Here is a 20,848-nt window from a genome sequence, read left to right on the forward strand (position 1 = left end):
GCGCAGTAGTGATACGTGGCCGCATGCCGGTATGACGCACGTCCAGATCGAAATGGGGGGGATGGAGGTTGGACCCTGGATTCTGTGGTGCGAGCTTTGGCTTCACGTGCTCCGAGCCGCAGTGCGCCGACATGCTCAACCACCGACGCCTGGCCCGGTACGTTGTACGGTCTCCATAATAATTAGAGTGAAGAAAATGACATAAGTAGTCACTGATAGGGTAAGAATAGATGGAAGGAGTTTAGGTTGTTCCACCTACAGCACGAGCTAGGTACCTTTGATGATGCTTCAGCATCTTGTGAGCCTCCAATGAGCATGTGCAGCCAAAGCACGGCGAAAGGCGACAAACGTGTGCTGGAGGCCAGGTGTCCAAAAGAGACGCCCTGTCGTTCTCACCTTGTTGGTGACGATGGCTAATCATCTATGAGCCTTGTGGGGTTTACTGGTTTGCTACTTCCTTGCAATGCTTCCGTGCATTGGGAGGAGAGTTGGGAGAAGGGGGAGGGGGGGAGGGGGGGGGGCTTTCTGCATGAAGTATGACCAGAAAAGAATAAGATCTCTTTGATTTCACTACCTGCTCTAGAAAAGAAAAACCATCTTCCTTTCGATGGGGATTAGCTTCTGAACCACACAAACCCACTCTATTTGGGTGAGGAGGAGGATGAGGAAAGGAAAGTGTAAGAAGAAACAGAGAGAAGAAAACCAAGGATAAACATTTAGCCAAGTGGAAAAACGAGTTCGCACGTCAGGTTTTAAGGACCGCTCCTTAACTTGTCACCTATAAATTGAAGCCTTTCACTCAAGAAAAATATGCCAGACTTAATGCTTTCAACTATTTCACATTTGCATATGTGAATATCAAATTTTTCAAATATGGTAGAATATGGTTCATAAATTTATAATATTCGATTCATATGCACAATTTCAAATATTTACCCACCCCTAGTGTTAATCAAACTCTGTATTTCAGTTCAGTCAGTCTTTATTCAGCTCAAATTTCCTCCGCAGCATAGAGTATAAGGTGCAATGTCCTCTGCCCAATCCTACCATTGTCATTCCAGGCAGAGATGCTACTGATGGTCGAGTCCAAGTCAAGGAGTGGAAGGAGCTGAGCAAGGTAGGCCAGGAAGTCGGGGGCCAGAATCACGCCCTCTTCGATGACCACAAAGTGGACCTTGGAGAACCGACGAGAAGATGCATCAGAGGAAGCACCTTCGGTGGTACAGAGAGCTCTACTTACGGCATCCGGGAACTGCCGCTCCGCGGTGTCAAATGCTTCAGTGAACTGGTCTGTGGACATGGGGGAGGCAGAGAAAGGCATCTTTATAAAGGCTGGAATATAAACATCTTAGACAAAAATTTGTCTGGTTGGGTGGAACTACACTAGTAATAAGAATAAAATACTAACTACGTCAAGGATGACTGAATCACATTTCATTTTTACTATACTATCTCTATAGAGGCATGCATTCTATGCAATAAAACTTTCAGCCTTTCCACTTTGGTGAAGAAGGAAGACCAGCGGAGCTGTACTAAGCTGTACTGGTGGAATGACCTCAAGGACGACACCTAGGACGACCTCAAGTACGACATCTAGGACGACCTCCAGGACAACTTCTAGGACGACCTCCAGGACAACTTCTAGGATGACCTCGAGGACGATGCCTAAAGGACGACACCTAGAGGACAACACCTAGAGGACGACGCCTAAGACGCTCAGGGACAGCGTCCAGGACGACTTCAGGGACGATGTCTGGGACGACCTGAGGGACGACTTTGAGGACGACCTCAAAGACGACTTCTAGGACGACCTCGAGGATGACGTCTAGGGCGACCTCAAGGATGACTTCTAGGACAACCTCAAGGACGACCTCAAGGACAACGTCTAGGAGGACCTCAAGGACGACTTCTGGGACGCTGCCTAGAGAAATTCAGCCTTTCCACACTGGTGAAAACCAGAGTGGAAAACAGGAAAAGTTGCCGTCATCCCTCACAGATGGCAGTAGCTGTCCAGAGTTTTGTGTCGAGATTTGTTTGTCCCCGGACGTGAAACTGGGGAAACTAGGCCTTAACAGCTCCGCTGTAAAAGGTCCCCCTTAAACAAGAGGTCAAGCACTATATTGATAACAAACAAGTTAATACCAAGAGGCAGAAGAACCCACCCTTTCCAACACAAGGTCTCTAATCAAAAGTACACATAATAAAACAAACTTTAATTTCACTTACTGGTATACTCATAGAAAGTCAAATAACAAAAACAAATGAACTTTATATGATTTATTTTAATTATAGAAGTGTTTCAAATTCCTCTACCAGCAATGTAACCTTACTGCAATTTGGCTGAAAAGAAACTTTGTTCTAAGTAAATATTTGAACATATACTAGTAAAACGACCCTCGTAGCATGTAGTGCAAGCATTTAAGCATTAGAATAACTGATATAATAAAGATACTGATTGTACTAGAGATATCATTCTTTTGTAAATTCTTTTGTAAATAAAACAGCTTGATTGTTGAAAAGGATTTGGAACTTGTGCTATTGAATGAAGTAGTAACAAAATAAAATATAGACCCTTTCATCTCAGTAGTTTCCTGGCCGGCGGAGAGAGGGCACTGACACACTCGCCACCATTAAGTTGCTTCAGTTAGGTTTGTTTCGGTTTCCACGAGCATGTGACTGCGTTGCTGCTTTTTTTTGTTTTTGCTTTACTTGGCGATACAAATGTGACCCTTGTAGCACAGAAGCAATGAAACAATGGCAATGAGTCAGTTGGAGAACCACGAAGTAATTTCAAGCCTAAATTGCGGATTTTTTGCGAACACTTTTGAGCCGTCTGATTACGTTCATCGTTAATTCAGGCCGCCTGTAACAGTAAAACAACTAAAGTGTGCATGGGGAGGATTATCATCTATCCGAGGACATTAGTTTTCAGAAAAATGAACTAATGAAGAGTCTAATACATGAATGCTTAGTGAAGAAGCAGATCGACATCCTGATTAACAATGTGCTGAATTGTGGAGAACGAATGAACTCGGCAAGTCTACTACTCATTGTGTGGTTTTTGTGGACAGAAAGTTTTGTGAACTTTACAAAAAGAAATCTTGCAGATAACCAATAAAAAGAGATGATATTGTCTCGGCCTGTTTTCTTTAAAGAAACTAAGTACTCGAGAAATGTATCAACAGTCCGACCTAGGCCGAGATGAAATTTCTTGAATTATCAGCACTTTTAAAGGGCTCTGAACATTTCACAATACTGGTCTTAGGGAATAAACTATTTGTTATATGGACATTTGCTTACTGCATATTCAAGATATGACGTAAGTGCCAGGTCCACGAAATTAATTATTCCGTTTTGCCAAATAAATAAAGGTCGTAAAAAAAGTCACATCGGTAAGTTTGGCTGATGTCTAATGCCCCAAATGCCACTTCACAAAAATGTGGAATTTTTTTTTTTTTAATAGGCAAGTTTTGCAGACTTTGGCGTCACCAGATACTGAAAGGAGACCTGTATTTGCCCTTGACAACGCTGCACTCAAGTAATATTCATGTTAGATGGGTTTTCTTTTTTTTTTTTTTGCGTCACACTAGTTGATTTTACAATCTCAAGCTCTCTGTGACAGTTTCTTATGTGAAAAGTTCCAACTTTTGTGTTAAAATAAATTACTTAAACTGAACTGGTCACCTTATAAAAAAAAATAATTAAATCACTTTAAAAACGGCAGATATTGGCACCTAACATGGTACATACAGTTTCTTGAAATTCATAAATAAACCAATTAAGTGAATATTTACACCGCAATGATGACTGAGAACATCAAACACATGTAGGTGTGATATAAACAAATGAATCACCTGATGTTGACATACCGTTACTCTTAGCATCAGTCAAACATTCGTTACCTATCTTCTCCACAAGTTCTCCCATATAATCAAAAGCAATTGTTTTCAATTTATTATGAACAGAAAAGACTATGCCATCAGGAAACACATACACTCTCTCTATGCTGACTATTTTTGTCACGTTTCCCAGGATCATTAATGCCCCATCACTAATATGCACGGCTTTTATTGTGGATGTTCTGCCGCTATTACTAGGCAAGACTGAGTTTTCACAAGTGATAGGACTTTGAACCCTCGGGCTGTCCTAGAGTACATGCTCAGTGTGCCTCAAAACTAACAATGATTCCTGTGCTTCATCCTCACGCATATTCGGTATGCTGGCAGCGAAAATAGTCGATATGCACTACAAAATACCTGTATAAGTTGAGCACAAAATGATGTAATGCATTTAGGTAGTAAATATAAGTATCTGATTACACTTTACAGAGTAAGGTAAGAAAACGCGGTGAAACGGGCCGAAAATTACGAATCGCACTCGCCAAGCCATGGAAGGGAGAGCGGAGCGACGAGTTGAGGCAAGCTAATGGTGGCCGCGTCATGTGATTCCGAGATGGCGGTGCCCATGTGACGGAGGGTGAAAAGGCCTATGCATCCAAACAGGATTGTTCAAATTATCACATTTTCTAACAAAAAATAGATATGTTTCCACAATAAAATGATTAGGAATGATTACATTTTACGCTAGTTTGAACATATGCAAAAGGGAATCAGCAGTAGCCAGCTTAAGTTTGCACACTGTGAAGTACTACCACGGATGGGCAAAATACATGCAAATATGTATCGAAATACAAACACAAAATACTTCGTCAAAATGTATTTAATTACAAATCTAATTACATTTCCAAAAAGTATTTAAATACAAGATACAAATACAACCAAATGTATTTGGTCTCCTCCAAATACTTTTCCAAATACATTCCTCAAAATTTGCGTCAGCCGCTTCAGGGCACCTGCAACGGGTTTCGGGGTATCTCATTTTAATTTTGCATTGCACACTCGGGAGTTAGTGTGCGAGGCTCTAGCAACGTAATAGAAATATAATCACAAAAAATGTAACCAGCTTGGACGTAATAGGTGAAAAAAGTACAGAGCTTCAAGCAGCTTTTTTTGTCGATTACATTTTGGTATAGACCAACAAAGAACCGAGATGACAAAGACGCGCAGCACTAGCTAGAGAATTTTTTATTGTTGCAACTCGCACCAGTTACAAAAATTTGGACGACCCGCGCATTTAGAATGTTCATGGCAAAAATATGGAGGGAAATCAGGCTGGAAAGCATCACAAGTTGTCACAGGCACTTATTTAGCCAGCCTGCCTGTGAACGTCGATTTCGTCACTATTCTTCCCCTGGACTAGCACCGTAATCACAAAGTCACTGAACGCTTGTACTTGATTGAGAGACACTGCATTCGGTGCAGAACGTAGTTTTCTTCCTGCTCTGGATAGTGACAATAAATTTGAGGGATGCATTTTCGCCCACAAAATTGTATTTAATTACAATTGTATTTGAAATATCCATGTTTTAGTATTTAAGTACACATGTCAAATACCTTACCCAATTTGTAATTAAATACAAATGCAAAATACACAAAGTATTTGAAATACGTATTTCAAATACTTGTATATTTGAAATACTGTCCATCCCTGAGTACTACCGTATTTACTCGCACAATGAACGTGCTCGCGTAATGAACGCACCCCCAAGCCGGCTCTCAAAATTTCGACTTTTTTTTTTTTTTCACTCGCGTAATAAACGCACCCCCCACTCGGATGTCAAAATTTTGACCCCCTCCCCCCACGCGCGCGAAATGAACGCACTTTTCTATCCTGGTGCAGCGAGGTCGCGAATGCATGGGCAGCGTGGCCGAACAAAACGCCTTGCAAAAGGCGTTAAAAAAATTCGCAAAGATCCAACGGAAGCAATAATAAAAAAAAAACGGAGTAGTTTTTTTTTATTTTTTTCTCAGCGCAGTCTGGACTTTGGGTTCGCGCGCCGCCGCGCGCAAGGAGGTAAGAAGGAAAAGCGCTCTAAGCGAACCAAACAGCTTGCGAAAGGCGACAAAAAAAACCCAAAAAAACAAACAAACACGGAACTAAGAAAAAGCAAAGAGAAGCTTGCTTTTTCTTTTTTCTCTCCTTTGTTTTTTGCACAGCGCAGTTTGGTTACGGGGGGGGGGGGGGGGGGTCGTGCGTCGCGTGCAAGGAGGTAAGAAAGATAAGCGGAGAGCCCTCTCCTAAGCAGCGCCTAAGCAAACAAAACAACTTGCGAAAAGCGGAAAAAAAAAACCCAAGGAACTAAGAGAAAAAGAAAACAGGAGTTTTTTTTTCCGCACAGCTTAGTTTGGTTACGGGGTCGGGCGCCGGCCGCCGCGCGCAAAGAGATAAGAAGTTACTTCGATTTTTCAGGATAAAAGGGCCGTTCATTATACGAGTAAATACGGACGCAAAAATTTTACTTCGCGTAATGAACGCCCCCCCCCCCCCCCCCCCCCAAACTTTGCATCGATTTTTTGGAAAAAAAAAAAAAGTGCGCTCATTCTGCGAGTAAATACGGTACATAGTATAGCCAAAAGCAAAAATGCCTGCATATGGTAGGTCCCTCACCACAGGATTTAGCAAGGTTTGAGTTGTCCAATTGTTCAGCTGTAAACCCAAACAGCTCACAGAGGTCCCTTACTTCGGGGTGCTCGGGAACATGGAACACCTGGAACAAGGCCACATTGTTCATAAAGTAAAAAATAAAATATGAAGCTGCAAGTTTCATTAAAACGAAAGGAAGCAGTGAATTGTGTTTTTCATCATATGCCTCCAGGTCAAAGTAACAAACTTACAAGAACATGGCGTGGGTCTATTCCTGGCTGCATTATCAAGGTTTCCAATGTAAGTGGCAAATGATGTATGACTTCACCTGTAGAGGCATGAATGTACAACCAAAGATATTTTGTACCACGAAATACTACCGACAATTAGGTCAAGCAGGCCAATGCTTACAGCAGTACCTCTAGCAAAATTCCGCATGCAACCTAAGGGACGCAGCAGGCAACTTACCACTCATGACGATAACAGGAGTCGTAAAGATTTTGCTGTTTGTGAATTTCATGCTGGGATTCGGCACCAGAGGGTTGTCAATAATGTCCCCTGCAACCAAAAAAACGGGAATGCAGAGCATGAATACGAAGGCTCATCTTTTATATTGATTTTGCCACCTGCTTCTTTGTTTCTTTACAGATACTATATGACCTTAGGTAGAGTAATCCATCTTCAAATCTCTATGGCTATGAGAGCTAGAGAATTTGATACAGCTCGATATCACCTCAATACACAATGATGAACGATATAAGGCCAAGAACTGCAAGAGTTAAAACACCTTGCCACAACTTGCAGACATCAGAAGTGCATACTGACTCACAAGCCTCAATCATACATCACTTGGTCCAGAATATTACCGGTCGTTTAGACAGAGCTACATTATGACAGGTATAAAGAGAGAGTTTAGTCTTCACGGCATCCAAAACTTTTACACATCTATGCAATTTCTTCAGGTTGCCAGCTATGCATCATTTACGGTTCTCCCTTATTGAAGGAAAGGTTGAGAGTATGGACGTATACCATTGCCACTCATGCAATATAGGAGCCTGCCAAATGAACAAGCTCACACTTGCAGCTTTTGTTTCAGCAAAAGTCAAGGCTTAGCAAAGTAAAGTCTATGCAGGCTTTGCTGATCCCAACTACATGTTTCTGAAGTTTCAAAGCATACAAACATGTGTCATATGCTGCACAGAGAGACAAACCTGAACAGAATGATGGAAAATGCTGGTACTTCATGCAAAACTGTCTCCTTTTCAGGTTCTCCTGAGGCCTGGGGTCAGGGTGAATGGTTCTTCCAGATACTGAAACGCAAAAATGTCAATGGATGAACACAAACAAAAAAGGAAGAAATGCGGCAAACTTGAAGGCCAGCACACTTACATTTGAAGGAGACACACATTCGAATATCGTGTGGCACAGCCCATCCTTTGGCTTCCACAAAGTGCAGCTGTGCAAAGAAGAAATTCTTTATTTTAGAAACACTGACACTTTTATATGAAGAGAGACTGATTGATTTATCAAAACACAAAACAAATTTATTTGGAGTAAGATAATTAAGCGAATGCACTAGCCCTTCATATTATCCTACCTAAATATTCTGGATAACAAGAAAATGTTAAGTTAATCAAGTTGAACAAAAAGAGCTCCAAGAATGTTCCTTCCCAAGTGAAACCATGCACTCTGAATTACTGAGTGCTGGATAAGCATTCAAGATATTGCCGTTTGTGAAGACAATCATTTTAAAAGTACTCCTTTTTCATGTGTAATTAACTTACGAACAAAGTTGCATAACCTTAATCCCATTATATTATCCTTTGCTTTTTAATGACACATGCTAAATGTATAGCTAAATACAATACATTTCTCCTTTTCCTAAAAATCGATAAAGCATCTAAAAAAAGAAAAACAAGCAAGTAAAAATGGCAACACAATGTGCTAAACCAAATTAGCTGAAAACGCAAGGAAATCCACAAACCTCAAATCAAACAGAAAACAAAAATCACCTAAAGGCTTTTCTGAAAAGAAAAAAAGAAAGGTTGAAACAATCATAATTATTTTTAGAAACACAAATTGAACCTGTCTGTTCAAAACAGGAAAAATATTAAACTGCTGGCAATATTGGGTCATTTTAATATTCCCACATCAGGCCATTTCAGCGTGCAACACAGCTCATTCAAGACATCAGCATTTTTATTTAAGTAGGTTAGTGTCAAAGAGAAAATACTATCAGTTAGGTCGCTGCCAAACATCTGCATATTTAAATTAAAACATGGTTTGGGCTTTGGGACACAAATTGGACAGTACAATTAAACCAACTTTACTAGTGTGGGTCTAAGGTAACTTCAAATTCTTGCTTAAAGGGCAACTCCGGCCAAAACTTAAAATGAATTAAATTACTGGTATCGCTTTAGTGATACAAAATACGACCCCAGCCAAAATTTCACGTCCGTGGGACGCCGCATTCTCAACTAATACCCATAATAAAAATACGACCCGCCGCGAGCCGCTGCTCCTTAGCGGGCGGCCAGCGGGTTGCCGATTGCTAAAGCAACATTGGGCCTGTGATGTCAACATCGTTCTCTTTTTTTCCTCCGTTCCGGACGGACGCACGGCGCAGCCGTCGCACGCACTTCTTTGTGCCGCTACGACCGCTACTTCGGCTTGTGAATGCGTGTTTAGCCGTTGCTTTTACCTGTAGCCCGTGTAGCTTGGTATAACCTTTTGTTTATTTGCTTGTGAGGACTCCTAGACTCGTTTTAGCGAGCAACTCGGTGCGCCCAAGACTGCCCAGCTGTTCCACGAAAGATGCCGAGTACAACTTAAAGCGCTGTGGGCTGCTCAAACAACCCGCTGCGCAACCCGGGGGTGCTTTTTCACAAGTTTCCAACGGATCGGAAATTGGAGAAGGTGTGGGTGAACGCTGTTCGACGAGTGGACTTTGGAAAGCCTTGGACGCCGACCCCCAGATCGAAGCTCTGCTCCGATCATTTTTCGCCGGAGAGTTACGAACGAAACCCACAGGTGTTGGTTGCTTGTGGCTTGTCAGCGAAGGGGTCGAGGCTTAAAAAGGATGCCGTGCCGTCGCTCTTTGCCCATCGTACATGTACAGAAAAGGTAAACATGATAAAAGTATCCTGATCAATAAATAAAACAGTCATTGTCAAGTGCAGTGTTGAAGATTGAGCCTTCACGCTCCATTGAATGTCTGTTGAATGGGGAATGGTGGGCATGTAGAGTACAACCACTAACTAGCTCCAAACACTGAAGTTTGTAATGAAAAGGAAAACAATGTTCTGCTTTGCGTCACTGCTTGTTTACTACGCAATCTCGCGCGTAGTATTCAGGTCCCTAACGACTACTAGCGAACAGCCGGCGCGTGAAGCTCATGCGATATAAACATTCGCCTCCCAATCGTTCGAACCCAATACGCAGCAGTATTAATTAACATTGCGCTGGTGAATACCACAAGGGACTTTAAAGAAATCGCGAAAGTTAGGATTTGTAAGTTACAACTCTCTGATTTACCCGAGTTAGGCTAGAGGTAAATATAATATTTAAAAATGCAAAAAAAAAAAAAAAAAAAAGAAAAACACTTGCCTTAGTTAAAAGTTACGAAGGAAAACTTAAAATCCTATGTATTCCAATAAAAAAAACTTGTTGTGGGTGGGGGTCGGAATGCGGAAGGGAAAGAAAGTGTTCTCACCTTGCTAACGTTCTCTGTTTTCCTTTATCACCTACAAAAACTTTTGCTAGCCTTGAGAAGAAAATGACTGCCCAAAGAACTTTTATTTTTTATTTTTTAGTGCGGCAAGTTTTTTTTTATTTGTACAAAGATTCACTACCTGGACGAACTTATGTGATGAATTAGTGTCGCAGCTTACAAATTCGGCTTTTTCGCACCTGAGGAAAAAATAACGAAAAAACAGACGTCTACAGCTTAGCACACGTCTGTTCGGGCGTCGCGGCCCGCGCCGGAGAGCCTCAAAGCTTCGTGTCTGGGTCTGACCCGCAGCGCGAAAGCGAGAGGGCCCCCAGTACTTTACGTCACTGGCAGCGCGGCGTAGAGCAACGCCGCTCCATCCACGGAGCCCCGATGACAATTTAGGCCTAGCGACGAGTGCGGGAGACCGCACGCACGCCGACAGCTGCCGAGTACGGCACCGAACGAGTTCACTTGTTTTCCAGTCGCTAGCTTTTGTGTATACAAGCAACGAATACGGCACGGCATAGCGCACGCGCGGCGGCGGCCGCCGTGTACGGCACGGAACGAGTTGACGGGTTTTCCAGTCGCTAGCTTTTGGGTATACGCACTAACTCTTGCTGCATATCCTCGATAACTACCACGTATACAAAATTAAAACAAAATCAGCTTACCTTCTATCTTTAGACGGCTAGCGCAACAGAGGTAGGTGCCGCATGGACTGCGTACTCGTTGAACGAGAACGACCTTGACGTCACGTTCACATAGCAGCTGATTTCCAGTGTTGCCGGAACCTCGAGCGGCTAGTTTCGGTTCTGTCGGCCGCGCCCCAAACAAAACTTTGAGACGTCGATATCTTTAAAACTACGCACAATAACGAGAAAAAAATTCCACCTTGCAATTCAGGGGCGCTAACTGCACTAAAAACAGCCATAATCCCAAAATCGAAAGTATGGACCGGAGTTGCCCTTTAACAAGCCACGTAAGAAAAAAAATAAATGAACGGTGGTGGCAGATCGGGTTTCAATCTCGGCACAGCCTCTGTATTGCGTGGTTATACGTCCAAGCAAAATCCTGCTTATCTGCAAGAATGTTCCGTTCTGGAAACACCCAGTGCTTAGAAAGTTATATGACTATGCCAGTAACAACAGAAACAAATCACAACACTGAAGCTACTAACTAAAAAAAAGGCAGAATGTTTGGCAGCATAACCGCTTTACTGCACTGCTTTGGCATACTACAGCAGAAACATCAGTTACTTTTACTGAAACAGCAGAACCTCTAGTCAACCGTCTACTTCCACCGAATGCTTTTATAAAGTACAGGAAGTCGAGCAAAAAAAGCAAATAATATGCTGAATATTCAGACTGTGCGAGGTCAGTCTGTCATAGTATGGCTAGGGTGCCTACATGTTTCCGCCGCTCCGCTGTTTAGGGTGGCGACAACGTTTGTGATACCTGTTGCCGACAAACCAGTGTTGCCTACCTCGTTACCATGGCAGCCTCCGCTGGTTCGTCGACCATTTTGTCACACTCGCCAGTCGTGCGCTCGCGCAACTCCGTTAATCCTCGTTAGGGCTAGGGAGCGCCCACCGCTCTCGTTCTGACGGCGAGGTTTCGGCGTGCGATGCCGGTCTGTTGCGTTCCATTTTGTTGAGGGGACTCACGTTTCGATAAACGCAAAGCAATACTTCCTGCTCGCAACTTCAAAGTATGAAACACCCGAATAAGGAGAGCGACAGCCACGACGACCGCCATCCCGCTGAGCCTCCGACTTGTCCGACTCCTCTTATGAACGGAAACGGAAGTGGCCTCACAGTTTTGCCGGTGTGTCGAAACTACGAAAACTCAACGTTGTGTACGTTTAGCCAAATACGAAGTGGGTCAAAATGGCGGTGGGAGAGGGTCTGGGAAAGGGTAACAAGAAGTTGGCGCCACCCTAAAGCGCAGCGGAAACATGTAGGCACCCTAAGTATGGCCACACTGCTAGCCTGGGGGGTCTTTAATGTGCATCATGCAGTAGTGACATCTGATTATGCACTGGTAAGATTCTCATCCAGGTCGCCATAAAGTAGAGGATGACAAAAACAAGGCGGAAGTACTTACATCCTCATATGGGGAGAAGCCAGAGATTCCCTTCTGAGTGATAAAGTACCAGGAAGACCGGTAATGAAGGTTCTGTGCCATCGCACTTCCAAGTTCATGTAGCAAAAGCCTCGCTATCTGCGAAAGTCTGGCCATGAAGAAGTCGAGTAACATTAAACACACATGTAAACCGCATTGGCTTTTTTTCTATCGTTCAGTTGAAACAAACTTACTTTCGCGTAGGCTCGTCGAATGTAAGCAAGATGAGGATGTCCCCTTGCCTCAGATTTAGAAGTAACGTTTCTAGCTGAGATGAATCTGAATCACATAAAAGAAAAACGAGAGGAAGTGAGCTCTAATAAGAACTATAACTTGCACATACAATGATGCGATTGAACTGAGTCATTTTGTAGCACCTTATGGAGCAGTCAAAAGTCCATTATGGTGCAGCAAAAACTTATTTTGGAGCACAAGCACACACTTCATTTCTATTCATACCACTGCGAATATTATATCTTAAGATTCGTGTGTAGGACCATGCAACTAAAAATAGGTGCATGTTTTGCCTTCACACTTCTGTGAAACAGCAGGTTTGATTTTCTCAAATGCAGAACTAGCTGTTTGGTTGCACACAGAAGCACTAGGCCTGGCAACAAGGTGCTGATCATGAAGGACAGTATGGATTGGTGTGAATGGTCCTTTTGATGTAATGTAAACCGAATAGTATATTCCACTAAACAAAATGTAAACCGAATGGTATATTCCACTAAAATAATGTTAGAATAATCTTGAGCACACAAAGTGATGTTTCGTTCAAGTTCCAAAGGTTGTAATAAAACAAATATTCTTAATTTAGATTTAAAAAAAAAAAAGCTTTTGTCATTGATATATGAAAATTAATGACATTTTGTATGTAGAACCTCATAATAACAGAGATTGCCATGTGAACAATCAGTATGCCTGTTTAAAAGAATCCAGCCAAAGTCGTTAAGGTTATTCCCAAGCTTCCTTCTATTGGCGCCTTGAACGGATGAAACATATATAAAGGTGACAACTAAAAAAACGAAGATCAAACAAAAAGAAACCTATAGAGCAGTTCATAGAAATTTTCTTACAAGTACCCTCGCTAAATCCCTAATTTGAAAAAGGTATCAACACAATACCACAGACTATCATAAATAATAACTGCAGTTTAATTCAGAAATTTTTACTGCAACTAAGAGTTGTCACATTTACACTCACGAAGTTCCTTTTTTAATATATCCAACATCTGCGTGTCTAACGTCCTAATCTAAGGGAATGCTTTAACTTCGAAGCCAGATAAGCCAAGTTGCGATGCTTAGTTTGCGGTTGCCGCTTCAGTGCAGTACACAAGAGCACAGTGAGAAGCGCACTCAACAAAGCTAACTTACACGCCAGGGCAGACCAGGAGCAAAAGATATATTGTGAAAATTCCGAGTGCTATCAGCGTTTGACAATGACAGAGAGATCAAATAGGGTAGTATGTTATTTGCAGCTAAAAGTGAAAGTTCTGAAAATGTGCACGAGCCTACCATAATGATAGGGATGTGTAGCATGGCCTGAGCCATTATATTTTCAGTATTAATAGAGTGAAATCAAGTTTTGGTGCAATGTTGTCGCAAGTTCCTCGCATTTGGGCTAAATGTAGCAGGATGCAGCAGGGAAAGCCCTTTAGCGCAGTTTGGCACAAATGGCGTAGCAATCACTTCAGTGACAAAGTACTTTCAAACAGGAGTGCGGCAGTACCGTGGCTACAATAGCACATTCCAGTGGGAAGGTCGACTCAATTTTTGCTCATGCGCAGCCATGCAGACAGGAGTCACCTTCTTCGTAGGTGTCGAAGTGGCTGACACGCTGCACGAATCTTGTTACGCTGTCGATGACTGCTACGTTGATGCCTCGGCCGCCATTGTTCAGATTGGTGCCCAAGATACTGCGCAACAGTTTAAATATCCACTTAACGATCTCGTAACCTTTAGTATCCAAGGCTAGTAAAACAGGGACACAGCTGCAAGATGAGATTCTGACAATGTTCAATTAAAAGTTGAAATAATATTGAAAGGTACCCCGGACATATGTTACATGCAGCCCCCCCCCCCACAGAGGCAGACTTTACATTTTGCTGCCCTAGGCAGCCTTTCACAGTGCTGCTCCCACACCCATCAACCCCCACTTCCCATGGTCAGTGACAACAGGGAGCAGGGGTTGTGTGTGTGTGTCTATGTGTAAAGGAAAAGGGGGGGGGAAAGGGAAGTAGCTTAGTTAGGAGTTAAAATTTTTAAACATAGCTAGATTTGGAGTTAGAATTCCTAAAGTAGCTAAACTCAGAGCCCCCAAAATTCTGCCGCCCTAGACAGTTGCCTACTATGCCTATTGGTAAGTCTGCCCCTGCATGCAGCAGTGCAAGTCCTACAGACATATTTTTCCCCACAAACAGAAAGTGCTGATGTTCAAAATGCAGACAGTGTGTTCGTATTACGTCATTAAAGAGACTGCCTTCAAATGAAGGCAGTGAGTCAGCCACTGATTAATTGCATAACAGGCTTCAATGAGTCTACTCACAACGGTGAAGGTAATTCGAAACACTTTTGTAAAAATGTAGAATTTTGGTGAACTGGGCAGAAAGCCAATCTTCTGTCAGAAGCATATTTAACACTTCTTGGGAACTGTGAAGTAACATTTACATTTCAGTGCGCTATTAATGTCACCAACCCTTTGAGTGTCATGAAAGATACAGGTTTTTTTACACCATTCAGTTCAGTACAGACCAAAAAGACAATGAGCTACATTTACACAATAATAGAAGAGAATGAGGCTGCACCTGCAGCTTTCATAAAAGCACTAGTGGAGTTCACACGAGACAAATAGGTTTTAGAGTCAAATTATGCTTTCAGATATCAACAAAGTAATGGTGGTTGTTAGTCCGTACCCTAAACTCGTACAAATTTAGCACATGCATCCCTAGCTGTTGCAAGCACATCTCCATTTCTAACAGCTTCGATGTGCTGGTATAAAATTCGAGTTTGTAGAAGGAAGAACCAACTATTTCCCGTCGACGCAAAGTCTGGGCTGGTCATGGTGGTCCTGGCCCGTGAAAATGTGCACTGCAAAGGAGTCTTCAGAGCAGGGGTCTTGCAGGCCGCAGTTGGGAACACGGTCCCCAACAGAGATTGCAGGAACTATATGGACTGTCCTTTATTCACGAAGGAAGAACAAAAAGTCAGCAAGATTCATTGCAATTATGGCTACAGAGAGACAGGAAAAAATTAGAATGTATTTTATATAGTGTTTTTAGAGCGCAGCTCTTAGGTGCCCGTTTCCGGCTTGAACGGCGTCGCTGTCGGTGTAACCGTAAGGTCACATGACCCCCCCAGGTCATGTGACCCCTCAGTACCGTTCCCCTCAGTACCCTCCTCCTCAAGAGCTGCGCTCCAATTCGGCATTACAGGGAGTTGTAAATGGCTTTCATTTTTTTCTAGGCTTTATATATTTCTGTTAAAAAAGCCGTGAAAGCCACACAAATCTGGCCTGTGCAGGTGAGTTATACGACCAGGGAGACACGATACAGAGCTTATCATCACGGTAAGTCGAATAATTTGCTAAAATTCGCTTTAGTGAAAGTTTCCACTCGAGTAACAGGCACAATGCTGGTGGTGAGAAAATCTGGATGATAAGAGACGAAAAAACCGCGCTGTTTTTTGAGTACAGTAACCTTAGTGCTCCACATGCTTCCGACATGCTGCAAGTCTTTCTAAAATTGTCTGATTCAGTGGTTTTCAATGACGTTCAGCAAGTTTCTAACATGAACCACACATTCATTCTCACAAATTAAAAGGGTAATTAAAATATATTAGTTTAGCCGACTTATCGTGACGATTAGCCCCCTAAATTATGTCCCCCCGACTGTTTAACTCACCTGTACAAAAACAAATTAGGGTACCTTTCACGTCTTCTTTTAAAACAAATCTGTAAAGCCTAAAAAAGACCACCCTGGATATATAACCACAGGTGGATTTAGCATATTGCCGCCATAGGCAGTCTTCAAACGTGTCACTGCCCCGTTCACCTGACCCTTTTTCCCTGGTAATTCTAAACCTCTATGCGTATATTTAGGCTAATATTTTGCATGGTCATTTTATACATGGTTACTGAAAATTCATAATTTAACAGCACTCGAATATTTTTACAGAATATTGCTCAAGTGGGCGAATTTTTCGCAAAGCTGGGACAATAATATGGTATCCACACACTCCATACTGTGCCTTCTCTCTCCAAGCTTCTGGACACTAGTCGTTTCTGATGCAAACTCGTTTAAGAGCTGCACTTCGGCAATCTTTAAAGCCATAGCTCATTTGAGAACCACAAGGACCAAAACTCATGCACCTCACTCTCTGCGCAAACAAGCCAGGAGTGCAGACCTTTCTGCCCATTTCAAGGTTTTCTTTCCAAGAGGCCTGTTGAGAAGAACCTGATATGAGAGTTGCTGTACAGACACCTCTATAACTGGAACCTTGAGTTTGTGTTTTGTGAAAATAAGTGCATCACTACCCAGTCGCAATTTATGTTGTCGATACTCCACTTCGCCCGATCTCTGCTTGCAGCAGAAAGTTTGCATACTGTCTGTATGTCTGTTTCAGTAAGAGCTAAATAAATAATAAAAAAAGCGAATTTCTTTTTTTTCGGATTTCAAGTATTATGTTCCCCACCGAACATTCTTCTTTTGTTGGACATTGTCATTAAAAATTTAATAAAATTATTACTACTTTGATGGGACACACAAATGTGGCTAAAGTCTTTGTAACAAAATTCCACAAGCAAACATCTTAACAGTGCATTCTTTCTTTTTCCTTTTTTTTTTTTTCCTCCCCCAACAGTTATGATCACCTTAGAAGAACTTATTGCTTCAAAACTGGAGCCTACACAAACAGGCCACCTTGCTTCAGTGGTTGCTAGTGTTCATCGAAACAGGCGACACAGAAGTGCGTGGCTGCGCTTTAAAATGCAAAAACGGTCCTGCTCGACCGCGTTGCCCTGTTCATTCCTTCTCTGCATTTTCTCGCATCGGTTAGTCCCAAAGACATAAAAGCCCAGTTCCTTTCTTCTTCACGTTTTGTGCATGGGCAAGATTGTTAAGTATCAATGCCACAATAGGAAATACTCACAAGGTGCCACACTTCAGTGCTAGGCTGCTATCCGCCATCGCCGTAAATAACGTAGGATGTGTGCTTCAATGCACTTGGCGAGAGTACAGAACCGTGCGGAAGCGCATCTCTACCTGCCGTCCTCGGCGCATCATGTGGTTTTCTCACAATACAGCTTCTAGTGTTTCTTTTCTTTTAATGTTTGTTTATTTTTTTCTCCCCTTCGGTGTTACCGAGAAGCTTCTTTGGGGAGAAGGGGCAGCCAAATGGGGACAGAGCCATCTTTGGTGGAGAAGCGTAAGTCAAGTGTGGCCCCGTCGCCCCGCCCCACAGGAGGAATGTATATCCGTGCGTCCCCTTTCGGTATGTAAGTTGGACCCCGTCAGGGTAGGGGGGGGGGGGGGGGGGGGGGGGTTTCTGATGGGAGATGTTCGGAGCGTCAGCGTCGGTTGTGTGTTGTTCGCAGGTTTTTGTGAATGTACGAGTCGTCGTTGTTGCCACTGCCTTGCCATCGAAGTCACCAGCCGCAATCGGGGAGAGGATTTTAGACACCTGGCATCTCTTTCCACCCCAATGAGAATGTTACTGTCACTGTCCATATTCTAACCCTAACGTCCATGTGCTCGACTAAGTGAGCGTGCGTGAGGACGTTTCTTCAAAGACGCATGCCCTCAAGAACCTTTGTAGCGGCAAAGCCAGGATGCACTGGCACAGAGTGTCGGAAAACTGAGCACGCAGCTCTATGACATTTCAAATGTAGAGTAAATCAAAATGACCGATTACCTCATGCATAAAGCAAATGTGATAATTTGCAAGCCCTTCGCACCGACAGCTGTTCCCGTTTGCGATTATAAAATCAAAACAACATGCGTTAAGTGTTGATTGCATACATGCGGAGCAATCGTTTTAGAGTGCAGCTCTTAGGCGCCCGTTTCCGGCTTGAGCGGCGCCGCCGCTGCCGTCGGCGTAACCGCGCGGTGCATTATGGGTAAATTTTCCCGAATGAACCCGAGGTCCTCCCGAAGGACCTCGGGTTCTTTCGGGAGGACCTCGGAAGAACCTCGGGTTCCTTCGGGAGGACCTCAGAGGACCTCGGGTTCCTTCGGGAAGACATCGGGTTCCTTCGGGAGGACCTCGGGTTCCTTCGGGAGGACCTATAGAGGACCTCGGGTTCCTTCGGGAGGACCTCGGGTACCTTCGGTGACCTCGAGGAGGGGGGGTCATGTGACGCCTCCCCAGGTCACGTGATGCCTCCCCCAGGTCATGTGACCCCCCTCCGAGGTCACGTGACCCCCAAGGTCACATTAATACCCCCCCCCCCCCCCCCCCCCCGAGGTCACGTGACCCCTCCACCCCGAGAACACGTGACCCTCAGTACCCCTCCTCCTCCTCAAGAGCTGCGCTCTAATTCGGTGTTACAGGGAGTTGTAAACGGCTTTCATTTTTTTTCCCCCTCTTTCTTTATGTCGTTCACAGATAACCGTGCTTTTCTCCAGAGAAAAAAAAAAGGCAAACCATACCATTTTTAGTTTATGTTGATGTTTGTGCTGCTATACATGAAGTCCCCCCCCCCCCCCATATCAAGCATTAAAATATAATATGGAAGTCCGGAATATTATGGACACAAGTTAAGGGGGGAGGGGGGATGCAACTTGCTGTGACGCATGGAAGGGCATGCGAGCGACCACATGCAATGGCTACATAGTTATACTGCCGCGTGCGTGGCGACGTGCATAGAAACGCACGCTATTGCGTCACACGGGGGAGCGGGGCTCGAACCCCGCTCTAACCACGGTTTTTTACTAAATCATCCATAAATTTCTAATTCAGGAGTGTGCCGCCCTGTAAAGAGATAAAAAAAAAAGACGGAATGTTACGACTGGGTTTTTTAAAGTATGCCTCGATTTTGAATGCATACATATTGCGAAATTTAGACGTCCCTTCCTTCGATAGCAAATTTGCGAGTTATCGGCGTAAAAGGCTAGCAACAAGAATAATGCACGGCCATCTATCAAAAGCTGGTCGCTTGGGAAAATCGAATCTAACCGACTGCTTCCCGTTCGCCGAGGTCGACCGGCGGCTTCACCAAAGCCTCTCAACACGCAAATCAAAAAATATATTTTTTGTCTTTTTATTGACTACATATGTTGTTCGGCACGAAATAAATGTGCATTTAGGCAAGCCAGACTTGTTATCTGCTTGTGTATGGACCTACGACAGCGCAGCTAGTTGCATAACACCTGCTGCGAATCTCAGCTTCGGCCATGGCAATGGCGGCCAGGAGGTGATTTTCCTTCCTGTGATGACTCGCTTCAAGCTGAGTGAATACCTGCTACACGACGAGCGACTGTTACAACGTACGTCTTTGGCTGATTGGAACGCAAAAAGGAGCACGCCAATCAAAGGGCAACACAGAGAACGCACAGGGAATGCGCGATGATGTGACAGAAAAGTGCTCGCCGTCATTGGTTGAGGGTGGGGGGAAACAAAAACACAGGGAGGTAAACAAATGCACCCCACACCCAACAGATCTCGACTCTAAGCAGCTCTCTACCCTGCCTATTGGTAAGTCCACCCCTAAAGAAGTTGCCTCTCAGCAAAATGTTGACTGCCACACTGAGACTTCTAGGGAAAATGCCTTTTCTATTTCTTCCTGTCAATGTCTATATTACCTTTATGGTTTGGTAAGAAAAAAGGAAATACATTGTATCACTTTCTATGATAGGTTGTGTGCTCTACAGCGAGCATTTAGGCAAATTAAATTGTGAAAGATGTCTTAGATGAATTTGCTTACTCATACTCAGTGTCCACCTTCAAAGCATTCAGAAAACCGGTCAGGCTCGTAACTCCAATGTGAATGTCATCGTATGCTAAACCTGATGAAAAAAGAAAGAAAGGAAAAATTAAAATGTTATGACACTGTTTCGGACTGATCCTGCTTAATTATTTCACGGTGCAACGCCAACAATAACAAGAAAAAAGAGAATGGCAACATATTTTTGCACGAGCAAAGACAGCGTGAAGCAAAAAGATAGATGGCTGTTTGAAGGGACTATATAAGTCAGTTTGTGAACGTATTGAGCCAAGATTTTGTATGGAGGTGGCCGAAGAATGTGCATTAAAGAGTCCCTAAAAAAAAAGTTTTTTTCAACAGTCTGGTTGGGACACGCGTATAGAGAAATTAATTTTGTGCGAAAAGAACTTTTTTTAGAGCGATATTGATGGTGCGAAACGAGATTTAGTTGGTACTCACCTCCTTTCCACTTATTTCTTCTCTCGGCATTTCGGGCGCGTGGAGGAGAGGTGGATCGGCTTCGCCTTCACGTTGAAGTGGGGAGAGCGTATGACCATCTTGTTGGGGTGGAAGGAGTGTATGACCTCATAGACTTTCCGTGCAGAATTTGAAATAA

General features: G+C 43.4%; 1 protein-coding gene across 4 annotated transcripts in view; it reads right to left on the reverse strand.

The window, feature by feature from the left end:
• Nucleotides 1–20,848, reverse strand: part of LOC8027989 (protein FAM3C) — a 32,049-nt gene that overhangs the window by 7,246 nt on the left and 3,955 nt on the right. Inside the window, exons 1-9 of one of the 4 annotated variants that reach the window (XM_042291860.1) lie at nucleotides 12,298–12,375; nucleotides 8,468–8,507; nucleotides 7,873–7,939; nucleotides 7,695–7,793; nucleotides 6,952–7,041; nucleotides 6,735–6,811; nucleotides 6,508–6,607; nucleotides 1,241–1,290; nucleotides 1,048–1,174 (exon numbers count right to left, since the gene is read on the reverse strand). In XM_042291860.1, coding sequence (XP_042147794.1) covers nucleotides 1,048–1,174; nucleotides 1,241–1,290; nucleotides 6,508–6,607; nucleotides 6,735–6,811; nucleotides 6,952–7,041; nucleotides 7,695–7,793; nucleotides 7,873–7,891 — 562 coding nt within the window. In that variant the 5' untranslated portion in view covers nucleotides 7,892–7,939; nucleotides 8,468–8,507; nucleotides 12,298–12,375. Of the gene's footprint in view, nucleotides 1–1,047; nucleotides 1,175–1,240; nucleotides 1,291–6,507; nucleotides 6,608–6,734; nucleotides 6,812–6,951; nucleotides 7,042–7,694; nucleotides 7,794–7,872; nucleotides 7,940–8,467; nucleotides 8,508–12,297; nucleotides 12,425–12,509; nucleotides 12,595–14,120; nucleotides 14,231–15,340; nucleotides 15,491–20,232; nucleotides 20,315–20,848 lie in introns of those variants that run through there. The other 3 variants (XM_042291861.1, XR_006077964.1, XM_042291862.1) reach the window with 3 other exon arrangements.

This window comes from Ixodes scapularis, unplaced genomic scaffold, assembly GCF_016920785.2.
Source record: "Ixodes scapularis isolate PalLabHiFi unplaced genomic scaffold, ASM1692078v2 PGA_scaffold2__306_contigs__length_199485367, whole genome shotgun sequence".
Lineage (NCBI taxonomy): Eukaryota > Metazoa > Arthropoda > Arachnida > Ixodida > Ixodidae > Ixodes > Ixodes scapularis.